Raw genomic sequence first — 18858 nt, 5'->3', positions numbered from 1 at the left:
TGCAGAGAGCCCCACGGGCACCTTCCCCCAACATCCCCACTCATCCCTTCTGGCCCAGGCAGGGATTAAAATGAAAACAAAGCCTTCCAAGTGGACAACAGGTGGGAGAGCCACGATGCTGGAGAGGGGAGAAGCAGCTGGACAGGGAGGAGGAGGAGGAAGAGATTATCGTCACCCCATCACTGGAGGATGAGGGAGCAAGTCAGTGCTTCTCTGCGACATACATGCAAATTAATTGAGTATTTTAAAGAAAGGTCAAGACAATTAAAGAAGAAACATAGTTTCATCAGAATAACTTTTTCCTATAAAAACAGTTTAAGTGAAAATGTTGAACCAGCCCTAATTGCAAGAGCCCCCCATCAAACCCCTAATTCTAAGTGAATTCTCCTTCACACTCTGATACAGATGGTTTAACATGAGAAAGGATGTCCAGAAAGTCTTCACAAATTTCTGCTGAGCTTCATCCTAAAGCCTGAGGGGTATCAGTCAGTGACCCTGCCAAGATGGGTTAGATTCAGAATTAATAACTCAGCAGTGAGGGGTCATTCATTTAGTCACGCTCTCATCCAGCCAGTCTGGGTTCTCCTATGTGTTACTAAATGAACGATAATAAAAAGCTGGATTCAATTATTGTAATGTAGCACATACATTAGTTTAACAAAAGCCATGTACCAGTAGATGTATTCCTGAACTTCATGTGACATCTGCCTAGGGGTTCAGAGGCAGGAAAACGGTTCTCTGAAAGCAGTTATCAGCCGAAAGCCATGTGTATGTACAATCAGACTTTCTCTCCTTATTTTACCCCACACCTGTGGGAAGCTTTCAGCTGAGCTATAGTTAAGACCATGTAGTTTGAAATTGGAGCCTCAGAGCTAACATATCAAACACCAATAAATTTTGTGCTTTTTTTTTTTCCTTTGCACCCCATCTGCTTTCCTACGGTCTGTTGCCAGCATCCTGTGAATCCTGTGGGCTAACGGGATGCACCCTTGGGTGCTGCTGAGTTTTAGGTCTTGCTGCTTGGGCTCCTCAGCAACCGCAGTGGCAGAGGGAAGCAAGTCTTCTCTGTTCAGGCTGAGTGGGACCTCCCGGGGAGATCCTCTCCGGGCTTCCTCGGCCACAAACAGACAGCACTCCTTCATGTATTTTACCGTTATCATTTCATCTGTCTCTAAATCCCCCTGGGGATGAGGTTCTGCTCATCCTGGGGGGTTTCAAATCAGTTTTGCTAATGCTTGTGGCGGTGCAGGCTGCAGCACGGGGAAAGCTGTGCAGGGCTCATCGCTGCTCAACGCTTCGGCTCTTCCCGTCCGCACCAGGGCTGCTGCGGAAGGATCGTGCTTTTACCTTGTATGGTGATTGCTGCAGGAAAGGGTCACGGGAGCCGGTTAAATCTGCAAGCGTGTTTACTTTCCTCTTGTCACAACAGGCCGGCAATTAGGACTGCCACACTTTATCTGCCCTGGCTACATGCAAGTTCCAGTTAAAACTTGTTCTTGAGATACAGCTTGTTCAATCATTATTTTTATGTCTCAGTGTTATAGTTCTACTAAGTTGCTAATCATTAAGAAAATTCAAAAGACCAAGTCGTACTTATTAGCTAAATGGTCATTGCACTTTAGTTAACATGCAAAATATGTTGCCATAGTGTGGTTAGCTAATAATGCAATATAATTAATAATCCCTGAGAAAGCATCTTGTCAGCAAGAGCTTTGGCGGTGTTTTCCTAACGTGCTGAGATGATTGCCATTAGGACTTTTCTGTTGTGTCAGACAAATGGCTAACAATATCCACTTTCCCACTCTCTAAGCATAATTTTAAAATTAGCTTGACTTCCTTAATCCAATAAACTCGGGACATTTGGCTCCATTAACGGTTTCCATACTAATTTATCACAGATTTTTCTGCCTCACTTCAACTTGTTTTTCATCATTTCCTTGAGGAGAGGTAACGTCCACCTCCTAAGGCAAAGAGCTGATGAGGACGAAGCTGAACCAAGTTATACTCAAGTATATATACTTACTCATATATATGAAGTTATATACTTGGGAGCCAACTCTTTAAGGTGTGGGGCATTTTCTGAGGCTAAATGTCCTTACTGAAGTCAATGGGAGCTGAGGACTTACGAGGCAGGACATCAGGTTCGGGTCCGCAGTGCACGTAAGCATGAGATTTAATTCAAGGCAACTGAGCCTATGCTCAGATGCTTTTCTAAATCCTAAAGCAATGCAGAAGAATTTTACCCAGAGGCACAGCCTGAATAACTATCTGATAGGGGAGGAACTTCCTCCCCACGAGGCGGACGGGAGGCAATAAATCCTGGCTGTAGGTCAGTGGTCCTTCAGTTTTACTGGATGTAGGTATAAATACAGATCAGAGGGGTGGGCAGTATCTTGTCCCCCCCCCCCCCCCCATACTCTGCACAGGGGAGAGAGTGGCGTTCATGGTGATGCGAGGCATCGGGGCCTCAGAGGCTGCGGGATGGGGACCACTGCTCTAGCACCATCGCAGCCTCGGGGAGCAGGGGACAACTGGAGTTACTCTGTGTTTTCCATCTTCATGGTACCAATTACAGGTGTTTTCAACCAGCTCAATCTCCTTGGCACAGCTGCACCACTTTCCTTAACTCCAGTGTGTGCTCTGGGAGCGCAGATCCTGATCTGGATCACACGTGTCCAGCTGCACCACCATGCAGACCACGAAAGAGGTAAGGTCGACCGTGCAGCAGGCAGCAGCAGCACTGCAGCTGCATGCAGCATCCCAGGGCATGCAGCCGTGAATAACTGCAGGAACTATCCAGGATCCAGCTCCCATATCCAGGAATCCAGCTCCTGAAGCTGATGCAAATGCGAGATGAGTCACTGGCACTGCATCAGCTCTTCGTGGGAAGCAGGAGGTGAGCAGCAGGATTTAAGCAGTGCCTGGAGCAGAGCAGGATGCTGTGGCAAGGTCACAGCACAGGCTCCTTAGCCTGGCTCATACTATATGGAGAGATTGTGTGGGAGACCTCAGAGGGACTGCCAAGCACAGCATCTTCCTGTGCAGGTGCAGATCGTCCATCCTCTGCCTCTTATATGTCCCTAACTCAATCCAGAAACCAGAGTTTTACAGTGAATCCTCGGCCCCAACAATCAGGACACATCTGCGAGATCTCAGGTAAGAGAGGTTGGCAATTAAAACAGCCCCTTGCTAACGTCAGAATAGGGTTGTGTTTACATCGCTTTGCTCATGACAAGTTATTTCTAATCTTGTGACCTAAGTCTTGCTGAATTCACCTTCTCTTCACTTACTGACCTGCTTACCTAACCTTGAGAGGGACAAGGATGGGTAACTTGTTCACTGATGCTCTGTGACTGTCCCTCTCCCACTACCAGCCAGCTTGCATGGCTTTCCTCCACCTCCCTCTTGCTGTCCTCGAGGGTCCCAGGTGAAAATCTCCAGATGTCCCAGGATGCTGCTGCCCTCTTTGACATGCCCCGGGAAGATTCATCCCAGTGCAGTATGGCTGGCAGCAAGCGAAGCACCAGGCAAGTACCCAGAGACCGGAGGCAGTATCACCCAGGCTCATGTTGGTGTCAACATCAACAGCCAGTTTGCTGCACACAAGGGTATGTGTTTACCTCCAAGCTGGCTCAGATTCATACTGCCAAGGCTGGGCTTCGACAAGGTGTTTTAGGGCATCAGAAATATCTCCAGAACATGTGTTACGGCTACAACTCACTTTAAACCTTCCGAAAGTTGCTTTCTAACCTCTGGTCATTTCCGCAATCCAATTTACATACAGAACTTACAGAGGAGAGCCAAAGTCTGGTAACATACTGAGTCTCCTAGAAAGAAAAAAATTGTGTGTGATGCAGCTGCGTAACATTCAAAGCACACATGAACAGAAGAAAAGGAAATATGTTTAAATGGGAAATGCCATGATATTTACAAATCTGCTTTGAAATCGAATTCCTATTGCTCTGTAGAAAAGTGGCATAATCACATTAGTACTATTATGAAACACATTGTAGGAAATAAATGTTGATCCATACAAAGGAATGATGCCTGCAAGCTATGACTGATGAAGCTGATTTACAATTTTTTTATCGAATCTCTGATAAAGGCTGCCTTGGAATATTTGTTTAATTTGTCTCAAAAAAAATTATCTACAGTTCCACCTCAGCAAAAAGATGTGATTTTGTACAGAACTCTCAAGTCATCCAAAAGGAATCCGCTAATTGCGAAAATCAACCAGATCTATAATCTGACACTCGAGAAAAGAAAATATCATTAGTGCTCATTAGTCTGCTCCAGTTTGGGGTCAGAACATTTGGTAACTCTCTCACAAAGTATTTTATCACAAGATAAAATGCCCTAGAGCACGTTCAGCTACTCATACACTTGCAGGTAAACAAACACACAGCGCACGTGTAAAAACACTTAACAAAATGACCCAGACTCCGCTTATCAACAGAGACAGGAGACAAATGGGCAGTTCCTCCGGGTAATGTGTATGAGATAGCATCTACCATAAAGCTTCTGGCAGAAGACTGTCTACATCTTGACATGCTGGAGCATTATAAAGGAGGCTCAGCGTAAATGAAAGTCAAACTTCCCCCACTGGGTACACACCGTAAAAATTTTGAGTGGGATCCATGTAATCATGGGCTGGACCATGTGAAAACATATCACACACAAACATGGATGAAATAAAAGATACCATAAGAGCTGCCAATGAACCGTTTAAAGAAACGAAGTTAAAACTGATTCCTTTCGCAGTCCCATTGGAAAAGAGCAGGTAAAACTCATCCCTGCATTCGGGAACATCTCGCCCTCCGACAGCAGAGCACGATTCATGTCTGAGGCCAACAAGGGCCTTGCCAGAAATGTTATTGATTATAGGTAGGACATGTAATGCAGAGACATCTGAGTCTTATTTTAATTAATTAAAGCGAGCTTTCGCCATTGCCTCTAGACAGTTTCACGTCCTTCTGACTGACTGATCGCCCGGCACTTGCAAAACGCTCGCTCCTGATTATTTTCTGACAGCAAAGGAGAAACGTTAGGCTGAAAAATGACCTTTGCACCAACAGTTAAACACATTTCATCAAAGCAGTCTTATCACACCAGGCTTTAGAAACACCCATTTCTTCTCCAATTTGTTTAAAATCGAGTTGTGTCTTTTAAAAAGCTGACTGCCCTCCAGCAGAGCGGTGCTGCCACAAAAGCCAGGGCACCAACTGATGGCAAGAGATAGGCCAAAACAGGGGCCGGCACCTACGGACGGTTGCGCCGGGCCCTGCACCACGCAGGCGCACCCGGCCTTGCGAAAAATGTAGGGGCTGCACGGCCAGACGTCTGCTTTTTGCTGGAACTGTAGATACTCCCGACAGCAGCTGTGAGTGCCTGTGCCTGTGCTGGCATGTGCACGGCTGCCTGTCCTGCACCGCACGCGCAGGGGTGTTTGGTGCAGAAGAAACAGTGGAGAAAAACGAGCCTGCGGCTCCCTGGGCTTGGACGCGTGTTGAAACACCACAGCGGCGCACGCAACACTCATTATCACCGGTATGATTATTAAAAAGCCCTGAGGGCTGCCCACTGCTTTTAGAGGGCAGAGATGCGACAACTGGGTCCGGGCGCCATGTTGGCCGCGCGCCGGCCCCACGGAGGCGGCGAGGGAAGCTGGGGGCCAGCGGGGGAGATGGCGGCGCAGGCCGCCGCCAGGAAGGGGGCGAGCCCCGGTGCCCGGCCGCTTGGGCCGGAGGCGCGTGTGCGCGACCGCACTGGGAGAGCGCCACGGCGACGCCTAGCGGCCACGGCGCGGCCTGCCCCGCGCTTGAGGCAGGCGGCGGCGGGGGGGGGGAAGCGTTTGCCTCGGTAGTAATGGCGGGCAGCGCCGCGCGATTGGTGTGCGGAGGCTCTGAGCCCAACCGCTCTCCGTAGAGGCGGGCGGGGAGGGGCCGGGCGAGCGCGGGAAGCGCCCCCAGCCGGCCGGCCGCCTCGCGCCGAGCACGTGTGGCGACACATGATCAGCCCGCGCGGGGCGGCGAGGCTGGGAGCGGGGGGTGGGAGGGGGCAGAGGAGGAGGAGGGCCGGTCCGGTCCCGCCCCCTCGCGGGGGGCGCCCAATGAGCGCGGGCGCCTGGCGGAAGTGGGGGGCGGGGCGCCGTGCGCGCGCTACCCGCCGCCCCTTCTCGCCCGCCGCCGCCGCAGTGGTCGGGCGCGTGTGCGCAGGGCCGCTCCCCCCTCCCCTCCGCCGCCCCGGCCCCGGCCGCGGCCCCCGCCCCCTCCCCGCTCTCGCCAGGTAAGGACCGGCCGCAGCCCGACGGTCGGGGCGGCGCGCGCCGGCGGTTGGGCCGCGGGGCCGCGCGGGGCGGGGGAGGCCGCGCCGCCGCGGGGGGGGGGGGGGGGCGGGCGGCGGCACGTGGCTGGCGCGGGGCGGCCCTGTGGCGGCGGCGGGCGCGGGCGCCGCCATGGCGCTGCCCCGGCGGGTCCCCCCGGCCCTGCCCGCCGCCTGCGCGGGCCGACGCTCTTTCTGCCTTGCGCGCAGCCCCCGCCGCGGCCATGGCCGACGAGCTGGACTTCACCACGGGCGACGCCGGCGCCTCCTTCACCTACCCCATGCAGTGCTCGGCGCTGCGGAAGAACGGCTTCGTGGTGCTCAAGGGGCGCCCCTGCAAGATCGTCGAGATGTCCACCTCCAAGACGGGCAAGCACGGCCACGCCAAGGTGGGCCCCTGCCTGCCGCGCTTTCTCCTCCGGCTGCAACTACCTCAAGGGTTTCTAATAATATAAAGGCGAAAGGCATGGGGACAGTTTTGTTCTGTTTTTCCAACTTGCCTAAAGGCATAAGCACTGATGGTGGCCAAACCTGGCTTGATAGTGGGGCTGGAGTAAGTTCTGGAAGGAGGGGGCTGGTAAAATCCCTAGGGTGTGGTTGGGATTGTGCCCTCCCTGCCCACCAAAGCACTTCTGAGCCTGCTTGTGCTGGCAGCCTTCCACCGTTGTACTAGACTTTAACGCTTACCAGAAATGCCCCTGTTCTGTTACGTAATCAAGAGGAGTTCAGTAGGTAATCATATCTCTGTGGGCCTGGTCTGGCCCTGTTTTGCTTGCTTGCCGCCTTCTTGCGTTTTCTCAGCACTGAATGTGGGCTGCTTTCCCCCTCCTGTGTCCCAGCAGGGATGTTCTTAGTCTGCTGTCTGGGACTGCAGTCCTGCTGCCTAATCAGTTGGTTTATGCAGCTGTCCAGAGCTTGGGTCAAGTCTAGACTTTCCCCTTAATTCACTCAGCAAGACTTCATGGTGGGTATATTAGAGTTTAAGAGCAGAGAGATCCGTTACAAGCATGGGCTGAATAGATTCTTAAGTTTCCACAACCTCGTATGATGCATGTAAACCAGTATTTTGGATTTGTCAGGCCTAGGGTATACCAATCCTGTATGCATAAATTACTCATATGGAAAAATTTCTTCCTTTCTTCTTCCCTCAGTGCACTGTTGGGTGCTTTTTTTTTTTTTTTTTTTTTTTAATAACATGTCTGACTCGGATTTCTTAAATACTGAAACAGTTGTGAGAATGAAGGAACACAGTAGGAGTAGGCTATGAACTGGTAACCCAAGTGCTAGCTGTAATGGACGGCTGCTGCTAGCATTAAGGGAGGTGGGAGTTGCTTTAGTCTCTGCAGCTTTTTTTCTTTAACCTTCACTTTGTCACTGAGGCTGTTGTATTTCCTAGAAGACCTAGGATTTGAAGTAAATGTTCTTTTAGTAGCCACATGCTGAGCTTTAAGTTTTTTATAGTGAAATGGGCTATGGAAGAGCTTAGGCTGATCTGCATTCTTGCATGTAGTGTTTCCACAGTATGCTGTGCAAGTGTGTTTCTGAGAGGCCTTCTCTTAAGGTTTAAACTGTTTTCATAGCACAAGCAAAGGGTCTAGGCAGAATCTTGTAGGCTGCATGTGATCTCTGATATAACTACATGGAACTAACAATACTGGCAGCAGTGATATCTTGTTCTTCTAGGACCAACAATAACTGATTTTTCTCTTTTCTTGTAGGTCCACTTGGTTGGTATCGATATCTTCACTGGTAAAAAATATGAAGATATTTGCCCATCAACTCATAACATGGATGTTCCAAATATTAAGAGGAATGATTATCAAGTGAGTTAATAGTCACTGTGACATTCCACATATTAAGAAGCTTTAAATTCTTAATACCACAAGTAAACTATCCTCATCCTGAAACTGTTTGTCAGCTAGTAAAGTGTGGTTGTCAGAAGATGGGGAATTGATGGTTCATTGAACTTGCCCGTATAGATGTGGCACTGTTGAACCGGTAGCATTTACTGAATTGTTAAATCAGCTGAGTTCACTGAATTGTTAAATCACTGATAGAGGGCTCCTGCTTATGTATTATGAACTCCATGTTATAGTAGTAGACTTTGGAAATGACAGGTGAATGGCATAAGAGGTCATGTTCAGAACAGTATTTCTTCTAGCTCATGTTGTAAGATAACTCTCTTTTTTTCAAGATGCTGGAGTTCTTTAGAATCTGGAAAGAGGTTGCCTCTACTCTAACTTACTATGAGCTAAAAGACAGCCAAGATCTCTCTCCAAGTAAATTTGAACCTACGCATGTATTGTCACTTAAATTTCACTCTTTACCTAGGGTACCTGAATCAACAAGACAGCCTTAAGCTGCATCTGATGCCAATTCTAACTTACAAGTGCTTCCTGCTGCTGATGCAGAAGCTGGCTGCAGTTGATCTGAAGTAATTAATAGGATTCAGTGATTCCTGAATAGCAGACTGGCTTTTGTCATAGTTGCCTGTAACTCTCGGCACTCTTAAACTGTTGTTTAGAATTGACTTAAATTCTTAACTGTTACAAATACAGTACTAAAAAATTAATGTAGTGGAGTTCATTGTGTCTTCTGCTTATCTTCAGCTACTGCCTACTAATGACTACTAATGTTAAGCTTCCTAAAAATGAAATTCTCTTTATAGCTGATTGGTATTCAGGATGGGTATCTCTCCCTGCTGACAGAAAGCGGTGAAGTTCGTGAGGATCTAAAGTTGCCAGAAGGTGATCTTGGCAAAGAAATAGAAGGAAAATTCAATGCCGGTGAAGATGTGCAGGTAAATGTAGAAAGCAGATGAGAAAAGCTACAGTTAATTCCACCTGATTCTACCGAGAGCTCTTTTGTTCTGATATTTACCATTTATATCTCTTTATGAAGAGAGGGTTAGAAGTATGGGAATTGGTCCTTTGAGATGCGGAAGGTCTACCATATTGGAGCACACAGTATAGCACCTAAGCCTGGCTTAGCTGACAGTGAGGTCATATGGGTGTCTCTCAAATGTCTAGATGAATCTTAATGATGCTATACATACAGTGTAAATTGGTACAATGTGGACTGGAGCTTCTGGGCTTACTTGATCAGGACCAAGTGTAGAGCTTTGCCATGTAACCTCAGCCATAGAAACAGCTTAAAGAGGAAAAAAAGCCTTCATGTGCTGAGATCTTGCAGTGTAAAGATCTAGCTTGTTTGGAAGGAAAAATTGTAGTAATTGTCAAAAGCTTTAGGGCTGACCCTTGATTAAAACACTTGTTGATTTGACTGTAAAGTTATGTAAGTCTAATTTGCTGTGTTAGAAAACTTGTCTGCAAGTAGGTGTATAGACTAGTCTTAGTAGCCTGTACCAGTTGCTGGTATGGCTCTGTTGTAGGAGCTTGTTTGCTTTCCACTGTTGCATGAACCTCAAGCTGCCAGCTAAGGCAATGTGGCAAAGAGAAGGCAGCAGAAGAGCAAAGCAGTGGGAAGGGCAAATATTAAAGTCATGTAACGACTGAATCACCGGCTTCAGCCTTCCCTTCCTCTCAAGTGAGAGATGGGATAGATATTAAAATTGAATGTCTGTAACTTCTGTGAGTGCTTCCTCTGGCATGTGTTGGAGCTCACCTGTCTGTCTTTTCTTCCAGATATCTGTCATAAGTGCAATGAATGAAGAATGTGCTGTAGCCATAAAGCCTTGCAAATAAAGAGGATCGCCAGGCTCGGGCAACTGCTCAGGTCTGGACAAATCACAGATCTTTAAATTTGGTTCTGATTGTCACCAAAGCTCTGGCCTTCACAAGCAACCTCATTTCTTTTTTGAATTGTTAAAAAGCAGTGCTGGATTCTGGATTAGTGTTGCAGGCTAACTGGCAGTTTTCAAAATCACTGAGATTTTAATTCCTTAATTGTAACTATTTTAACATTCCTGTGGGTTTCAGCTATGGATCTGAGAAACCAATCAGGTGTTACTAGTGGATATATTTTTATTTGCTTGAGCAAAACAGTGTTTGTCTGTATGAACAGACAAAATACAGTATTCAGGGGCTTTTAGATAAGCTAGTAGGTATCTAGGATTATAAAGTGACCTAGAGCACAAATAGTATTTTTCTTGACATATTTACATAGAACTGACAATAAAAGTAGCATTTTTTTTTAAGCTTAAGTATTTTGTGCATTGGGACTCTTGCAGAACTGTAGGTGCCAATCACAAGTTTTAGACCAGGAAACTCAAGTGATCAAAAATGCCAGCTGGCTTGACAAAGCCCCCGTGGCCATGTGCAACTTAACTGTATTACCTCTCTAATTTCTTTGCCAATTTGTTGGCTTATTGTAATGTTAAAATGGTGTCAAAGCCTACCTTCAGTTTAGGCAGGCAATTGGAATATTGGGTAGATATGCTATAGGTAGGTTAAGGGGACACAAAGGTGAGATGGATGTTAAAGCTATAGACTTTCACTCGAGGCCTTTGTCAGACTTGAAAAATAAAAACAGAAAAATGCAGTTCAATTGCTTTCCTCTATTGTATTAACTTAAACTATAAAAGGGTGACAAAATCCATGGGAATCTGTTGCAGTGCTTCCAGCTTTAGGTTTTAATCTTCAGGTTCAGATCATATTTTTGTAGCACAAGGACCAGGTGTTTTTCAAAAAGTGGGACAAATTGTAGCATTGAGCCTAAAGTAAATGCATGTGATACTTTTTGAAAAGTAAAACAAAACCATAGTATCTTCAAAATGTAGACTTGACAGACAATACTGAACAACCATGGCTTAATTACAGAAGTAAATGCTCCATAGTTTAGAAAACTAGCTCCTATCCATAGGAGTTCGAGTCATTAAAACACACATGCATGCCTCTAACTTGTTAGCAGCAAACAAAGCTTTAAAGAACTAGTCGCAGAAGGATAACTAGTCTATTCCTGTTTATGGTGTTCCACTGGAATTCTAATAGTGTCTCTTAAGGGAGGAACTTCTTAGCCCATGGCTCAAACCTCTCTTCACAGTTCATAAATTGAATTGTTGCATAAACTTGCCTTAAGCTTCAGTAGCTATTGTCTAATTGAGGACAACTTGTAAATGCTTGGCATACTGCCCTGGACAGCATGGACACTTCATACTCTGTTGGCAGTGAGAGTCAGACTTCATGCTACTGTTAACTACTTAAAATGTTTTGAGCTTAATAGTATGTACTCTCTAATTCCCAAAGGGCTCTTGGCAACTCTCCTGATGTGCCCTTGTACCTACTGTGTTAGGGCTTAGCAAATCTTGGAGGTCTAATGTAGGTGGCAAAAATGTGCATTTTTCCATAGCCTTCTCGTGACAGGGAGAGGAGCACAATGAAGGTAAAGACAGCAATAAATACACTCGGGTAATCAAGCACAGTTACCTGTGAAACCTGGCAGAAGTAGGATACTGCTGCATGCTCTTGCCTAGCACAGCAGGCATTGTAGGTGAACTCTATAAAACGCATCTTGACTGAAATGACAAAACTGCTTTTAAAAAGGCTGTAGATGCACAAGATTGGAATGCATTCAGAATAGTCTTGGAGCGCATGCCTAGTAGTTTAAGCTAATCTGCACTAGCTCCTTTTGGCCTCTCCATCATACTGATATCTAAAGACAGGCTTTGTTTGGTTTGGAGATGACTGAAACCATTGATGATGGTGTTAATGATGTCCAATGGGAAGTCTTAGGCTGCTATATCAAACTTAACGCAAGTTCTAGATTCTATCACTATATTGAAAATACTTCTAAAATGCTTGAAAATGGTAAGACTTGGATTTCGTCCGCTTTCATGTGACCGTCCTCTAGAACATGTGTTGGAGTCAGGTATTTGATGCCACTGGCCCACAGTCTAAGCATTTACTTGGTCTAAGTTCTTTAGGACAAGGGCTGTTTTTTGTACAGTTTCTACAGTAGGGTCCTGGTCTGCCTGGTATTTTCAGGTACTACAGCAATCTAAAGATACAGGTTTTATGACCTCCAGCTTGTTGGAAGAGCCCTTCTTGGGATTTAAAGATGTTCTTCTATTCCTACCTTCAGTTCTGCAAGATTTAGATGGTTCAGTACTTCAATATAGGTTTGTTCTGATTATATACTTGTCTTTTGTGAAGCATTTCAAATGCTGTGGAAATGCAGAGCACTGGCTCATCATGCATGGAGTTTCCCATAGGTAGTACATAAACCTGTGGTTTAGCATGAGTCTTAAGCATAATCTCCAAGTTTCAGTAAGAAGTTGCTTCTAAATTAGAGCAAATATTTGAGCCATTATTTTTCAAAGAAAGATGTTTCAGTTTACTGTCAGAATCATTTGCAACAAACTGTTGTTATCAGTAGTCCGTATAAGTGCATATTTTTAAGATCCCTATCAAACGTTTAGGGAAATCCTACCCTCAGAGCTTTACATTAAAACAAACCTTATCCATCTACTTGTTTTGTAGCACTATCGTAACACTTTAAGCTGTGTCAAAACTGAAGACTACAAACTTCTAGTAGCTGATGCAATTGCTTAATATAAAGGCTGTGAAAACTAGGAGATGAAGAAAAGTATTTCCACTCCTAATTTTGGGGGTTTTTTTGTTTTTTTGTTTTTTTTTTTTTATGGCTCCAATTCGGTGAGTTATTCTTATTACTTAACAGAATTGGGAAGACTGCAGTGTTTCCTGCCTCAAATGTTGGCAAATAATATTTCAAGATTTCAGTAGATCCTTCTAATTTTTGCTTATAATGGTGGTTTTTCAACTAGGCTCTTGCTAGTTGAGCCATGTTCTCAGGGCTGTTTTTTTTCTTTTTTTTAAAAGAAGTTGGCTGAATTTCATTATTTTAATGTAACTGCTTTCAATCCTCTTGCAGGTTTTTCTAATCCATAATGTACCCAAAACGGTGCACAGTCTGTAGTTTCACAATACAGGTTATTTTACATAATCTAAAGAAGTCAATTTGTTGACAGTTCAAACTTATGGTTACTGCAGGTCAGTCTTACGGAATTCAAAAGCCAATAAACCTGACTTTTTTTGGTTGAGTAATTAGAATGTAGTTCGTTACAGTAGAAGTAAACTTCAGGAAAAAAAAAAAAAACTTGTTGAGGATGTTTTGAGTATCTCAACTACCCGCTGGGGGTTTTAATGAAGGCATAGCTCTTGGAGGCGTTGCGCGGGGTGCGTGGTGGCGCGTTTGGCACGGTGCACCAAGAGCGTCACGAGTCTCTTTAACATCTGCAGTCTAGCCCTAAAGTATTTGGCATCTGAGAGGAACTCAGTTTGTGAACTTAACGCTTAGTTAAACTAAATGTTTGCTGTATATTACTGTATCACAGATACCCCCTGTTCTCAGTCATCTTTCGTTGTGTTGTAAACATAACCATTATTCAGTGTATCTTGGAAAATGTTGGGGGAAGGAGGAGTGATGCTGGTGAGTGACTTAACTGATCATAGCGAAAAACCCTGTAACTGTGATCTGAAAGTCAGCAGTAGGCCTGCTGGTTGTTGACCGGAAGGTTTTGAATGTTTATGTATTTTAAAGATATGTTTTTAACACCATTAAAGACAATAATTTGAAAGGTAAACATGTCTGTTTCACACTTAAATAATAAAAATCTCAGTGTTGCAGAGAGTCAAGTGATGTTTAAGGTTACATGGATTGCTGAAGAGAATCTGTGACATTTATGTGAAGCTGATGAATGGTTTTATAAGATGTTTGTGAACTTTGGCTCTTTACTTACAATAAGGAAAAAAATAGTTAGACTTTAGGTCCGTTCTCTAAGTATTTTCTTCCTTTGTTACTGTTAGCAAATACCTGTGTACTTTCCAGATGAAAAACACTTTAAAGCTAGAAAAGCTTGTCATAGAATTTGTATGGGGGGGGGGGAAATGCTTACATTCCTGTCAAAAAGAAATAAAATTTAGGGAAAAAAAAATAAAAAGGTGACTCATTGATGCGACAGCGTGTGGACCTGTTTCTTCCTCCGCGGCCAAGGGGGGGGGGGGGGTTCGCTCCTCCCGCCGCTAGGCGCCGCTGCTGCCGGCCCGCGCTGCGCAGGCGCGTCCAGGCTCCCCCCCGCGTTGCGTGCTCGGTGACGTCACACGCACAGGTATAAAAGCGTGCGCTTGCAGCGTGGCCTTCTTTTCCGCGGGAGCGCTGGGGCCGGCATGGCGCCGGTGAGTGTGCGCGCGGCGGGGGGGGGGCGGCCGTCCTGGCGTGGCAACCGGCCGGTCACCCCCGGGACCGCGCCGGGGGAACCGGTGGGGCTCCCCGCCGTGTCTGTCGCGGGGTGGCCGGGCCGCCGGGCGGGGGAGTCGGCGCCGCGGCGTGGAGGCCCGGCGTGGCCGGGCCTGCGGGAAGGGGCTGGGGGGAATGACACACACCACTGACAGCCACCGTTTAATTTTTTCCCCCTTTTTTTTTCCTTTTCTGTTTTCTTCTTTTTTAGCAAAAGGACAGAAAATCTAAAAAGGCAACTTGGAAATTTTGCCTGGATTTGACCCATCCTGTTGAAGATGGAATCTTTGACTCCGGGAACTTCGTAAGTGGGACTTCTGTTTGCGCCTTGGGTGTGTGTTAGGATCCGAGCATTAGCACCTGCAAAAACTGAACCACAACTGCACATTACGCTCTAAATTAGCAAAATCAATGTGTGTTCTTTAGCTTTTTGGTTGCTTTTTAAAGGCTTCATGGGTTTAAATTTCAGTTATGGATAAGCTGTTGTGTGCCTATCCATGAATAGAACCATTTTAAGTTGAATCACATGCTAACACAAGCATATTTTTTAATTGTGTGTTTTAGTATCTTTTTTTATTACAAATACTTACTATCAGGTCATAGTAAACTGATTTATAATGCGTACTATATGGCTAGGGTCCCTTCCCTAGTGCACACCTAGGGTACCATTCCCTAGTGTTGTATTTGTGCTCTAATGTTGAAACAGGAACAGTTCCTGAAGGAGAAGGTTAAGGTCAATGGAAAAACTGGAAACTTGGGGAACACTGTTCACATCGAACGTCTCAAGAACAAGATCACAGTGACATCTGAGAAGCAATTTTCTAAAAGGTCGGTATAGGTTTTCTTCTGTTGTGTTTGTGGTAGTGGATTTTGAACAGCGATATGTTGAACATGACACGCTTTTACAGAGAAAGTATTAGTCTTACCAACACCTGTAAATGTTAATTACAGACATGATGCAGACAGACTTTATCAATATTGGCTATTAAAAATATTAGCTCTTTAAATTGCAAATCAGTGCTCCCTTTAATACAGACACAGTAATACCTAGATGCTTGATATAGGTTGTTAGAAGTATACTGAGCTAAGATACGCTTTTAAAAAACATAACTGTTGTTTTATTACTTCAGTGGATGTATTAAAATATTATGTGTATGCAGTACATGTATATGACAAAATAGTCCCTTAAGTCAAATGAAGCCTTAGATTGCTTAGTGTGTCAGACTATGCAATAGATCAATACCTTGATTAGAGCAGAGATACAATTCTTTTCTCCCCCTTCATTTCGGTAGTACATCTATACTAATATCTGTGGAGTTAGACCAAGGGTTAGAGTTACTTTTCAGTGCTTTTGAGTTACTAGGATTGTGCTCTATAGTCAAATAGTATCATATACATTATTCTCAAACACCAAAAATGAAAATTTAGATATATCATCTGTTATATATAATAATTTTTGATTTCTGAATATAATTTGTGTGTTAAATGGAGTCACCCCTTGAAGGATTCAGTATCTAAAAGTTAGGCTGTTTGTGGCACTGCTGGAGCCATGTCTTGGATGGAAGGCAGACAACAGTAAGAATTTTTAAATGACGCTATGACAAAGTTCTAATGTGTAATTACTGTTTCTAAGGTACCTAAAATACCTCACAAAGAAGTACCTCAAGAAGAACAATCTTCGTGACTGGCTTCGCGTGGTCGCCTCTGACAAGGAGACATACGAACTACGCTACTTCCAAATCAGTCAAGATGAAGAAGGATCAGAGTCTGAGGAATAAATGAAGTTTAGCTTTATACTCAATACAGTGTACAAAAGACTAGAACATCTATTTATGAGAGCACTTTAACTTATTGGTGAATAAAGATTTTGTACTCTGTTTGACAGAGCGTGGTTAGTTTACTAGCGTTTTTCTTAAATCATAATTGAAGGCAGCCTGGGGAATTACTTGATTTGCAGTTTTGCTTCCATTACTAGAAATCAGAGCTGTTCAACGTGACATCACTGAAAGTCCAGTGGAAGAGAATTGAGCCCTTTGACCAGTAAAAATGTAGGGCAGATGCATCAGTGTGTTTAATCATGTTTATACAAATTCTGCTAGAGCATTTTGTGACTAAAAGTGCCAGCTACTTTTACTAATTTGCGTAAAGCTATTTATATAAAATTAAGTGCTTACTTTAATTATTTTGGTTAAAAACCAGCCTTAAGTATTTGAAAGAGCAAGATTATATTTGCACTGATTTATCTAAACCAGTAATTTGTTGTACTGTTGTTGCGTATGACGACAGACCAAACTGGAGCATAACAAATACAGGTTTGTTAGCTAGATTTATGTATAATTCACATTTAAGGAGGCAGAGACAGACCTCACTGCCAGCATCTAGGTAAAATAATTTAAAAGTTAAAGGAAGCAATAAGATGTGCTTTAACATTGCCAGTGAAATGAACCCCATTAAATCCATATATTTCCACTTGAATCATAGTATATCTTATGGTTCTTCTCATATGTAACTTCTGGGGTTATTTCTTTAATCCTAATACTTTAAGCAAGTGGCTGGTTCTTTCTGCATTTAAAGGCAAGTCATTCCAAATCCTAGAAGCCAGCTTTTTCCATTTATGTAAATCAAGTGAGATTAAGCTCGTTTACTACCACCAAACAGTGGTGGTTGTGAGCCTCCACTTGTAGTAAATATCGCATGCATATCCATTTCAGTACAGTATTCTCTGTCAAACTGGTAGTACGTTCCTTGCATGAGTAAATAGAACATTTACTCTCAGGTTCCAGTGCACTAGTGAATTTACCTGAAGGCTGCTGGAAGGCAGCCGCCTCTTGAAATGGCTGTGTAGAGTGGGGTTTTAAACACGTAAACCCAGAAATGGATTCACAGATAATTATGGTGGAAACTCAGTGGGATTAGTGCTACCGTATTCAGTATCAGAAAACGGATGCATGAAGGCTATGATACTAAACTTTCTGCTTGATCAAATCTAGTTTATGGTAAGTGTTCCTAGTGAATTGTTTAACTTCCTGATGAATTTTTGATTTCAGCTTTGTTTTTGCTGGCAAACCCCTTAAGGCAAATTATTCAGGAAGTTGCCAAAGCGCAAACCAATGCATTAACAGTCTTGTGTATCCCACCTGTGCTTCCTAAATCTAAATGAAGAGTACAGAAGGGGAGATAAATGTTGTGAAAAGCCTTGGGGGCTCACTTGTCATTTTTCAATTATGCTCAAACAGCTGTTGGTGAAGTATGGCCAAGAAAGGTGGGAGGATGCTGGGCTTGAACAGTAGCTTCTTGTGTGATCTCTGCCATGTTGACTTGCTTCATTTTCCCATTTCAGAACTAGCACAAGTAAGGGAGCAGTGTGTGTAGCTGGCTGCAAGGCCAAGGATAACTCCTTAGGTATGTTGAGCTTTATATACTTAAGTGGAAATAACATAAAACACCCAAAGTTGTGCCCCCTAACCTGGAGGACAACCATGTTCTTTGTTTACTGGAAATCCAAATGATCGCTAGTGCTTTTTTACAGTGATTGTAATATCGTATTAAGAAAGTAAAGGTTTTTTTACTGTAAAACTGCAAATATTTGAAAACTTTTGCCTGTTTCCTTTGCTGCACTTAGTTAAGCAAGGAACGCTGTGACTAACAGTTGTATTTCAAAATACATCCCCACCTGTTTTTCAGAGTTGCGCATTTATGTGAGAACACATCCTTTAAACCAGGCTGACACAACACAAATGTTCTGATTAAACAAGAATCACAAACAAAAGCTAACAGGATCATGCTGCCTTGTTATTTTTCCTTCCTTCTAAAGCATGCTGGCAGTTGCACATGTAGTTACATAGCATGAAATACAGATTATCATTAGCCAAAGATGTGAAAACAAGGCCTGGGTTTTCAAGCAAAGCTACTTACTGCGCAACTGGGTTCTGAGGAAAACTGCCAGAGTGCTTGTGTAAATTGCAGTATTCTCTGCCTAATTGCAGAGCTGGTTGAATCAAGGAATTCCTTTCCCTGATGCTTCAAAATATGTTAGACTTTGCAAAACCAGAAACCAAGTTTCTGGTAACACTATAATAAGAGTAGCTCTAGCATGCTTCATACATTTAAAGAGAGGCTTTTGGCATGCGCAGGCACTGGCAGCTTTGGGTAAGTACCAAAGTGGTTGTTGCGGTAAGTACCCAAAGTGATGTGGATGCCCCAAATCAGTTCAGGCAAAGTTTCTATCTCACATAAGGTGCCAGGGTAAGGACTTGAGCAAAAATACGTCAATAACTGGGCAAAAACATTTTACATGTGTCTTCGATTTTACCTGCACTGAGG

General features: G+C 44.3%; 2 protein-coding genes across 2 annotated transcripts; both read left to right on the top strand.

Annotated features, from left to right (window-relative positions):
• The first annotated feature begins 6166 nt into the window (after positions 1-6166).
• EIF5A2 (eukaryotic translation initiation factor 5A2) lies at positions 6167-14257 on the top strand. Its single transcript, XM_064516609.1, has 5 exons — positions 6167-6285; positions 6532-6710; positions 8040-8144; positions 8990-9121; positions 9966-14257. The coding sequence occupies exons 2-5, from the start codon at positions 6546-6548 to the stop codon at positions 10023-10025; spliced, it is 462 nt and encodes a 153-aa protein (XP_064372679.1). The 5' UTR covers positions 6167-6285; positions 6532-6545; the 3' UTR covers positions 10026-14257.
• A 100-nt stretch (positions 14258-14357) lies between these two features.
• On the top strand, positions 14358-16422 carry RPL22L1 (ribosomal protein L22 like 1). Its single transcript, XM_026105704.2, has 4 exons — positions 14358-14474; positions 14747-14839; positions 15242-15363; positions 16169-16422. The coding sequence occupies exons 1-4, from the start codon at positions 14466-14468 to the stop codon at positions 16311-16313; spliced, it is 369 nt and encodes a 122-aa protein (XP_025961489.1). The 5' UTR covers positions 14358-14465; the 3' UTR covers positions 16314-16422.
• The last annotated feature ends 2436 nt before the right edge of the window (positions 16423-18858 follow it).

Source organism: Dromaius novaehollandiae, chromosome 9, assembly GCF_036370855.1.
Source record: "Dromaius novaehollandiae isolate bDroNov1 chromosome 9, bDroNov1.hap1, whole genome shotgun sequence".
In the NCBI taxonomy this organism is placed as follows: Eukaryota; Metazoa; Chordata; class Aves; order Casuariiformes; family Dromaiidae; genus Dromaius; species Dromaius novaehollandiae.
The sequence above is the reverse complement of the archived record's forward strand: the minus strand, read 5'-3'. Positions and strand labels throughout refer to the sequence as shown.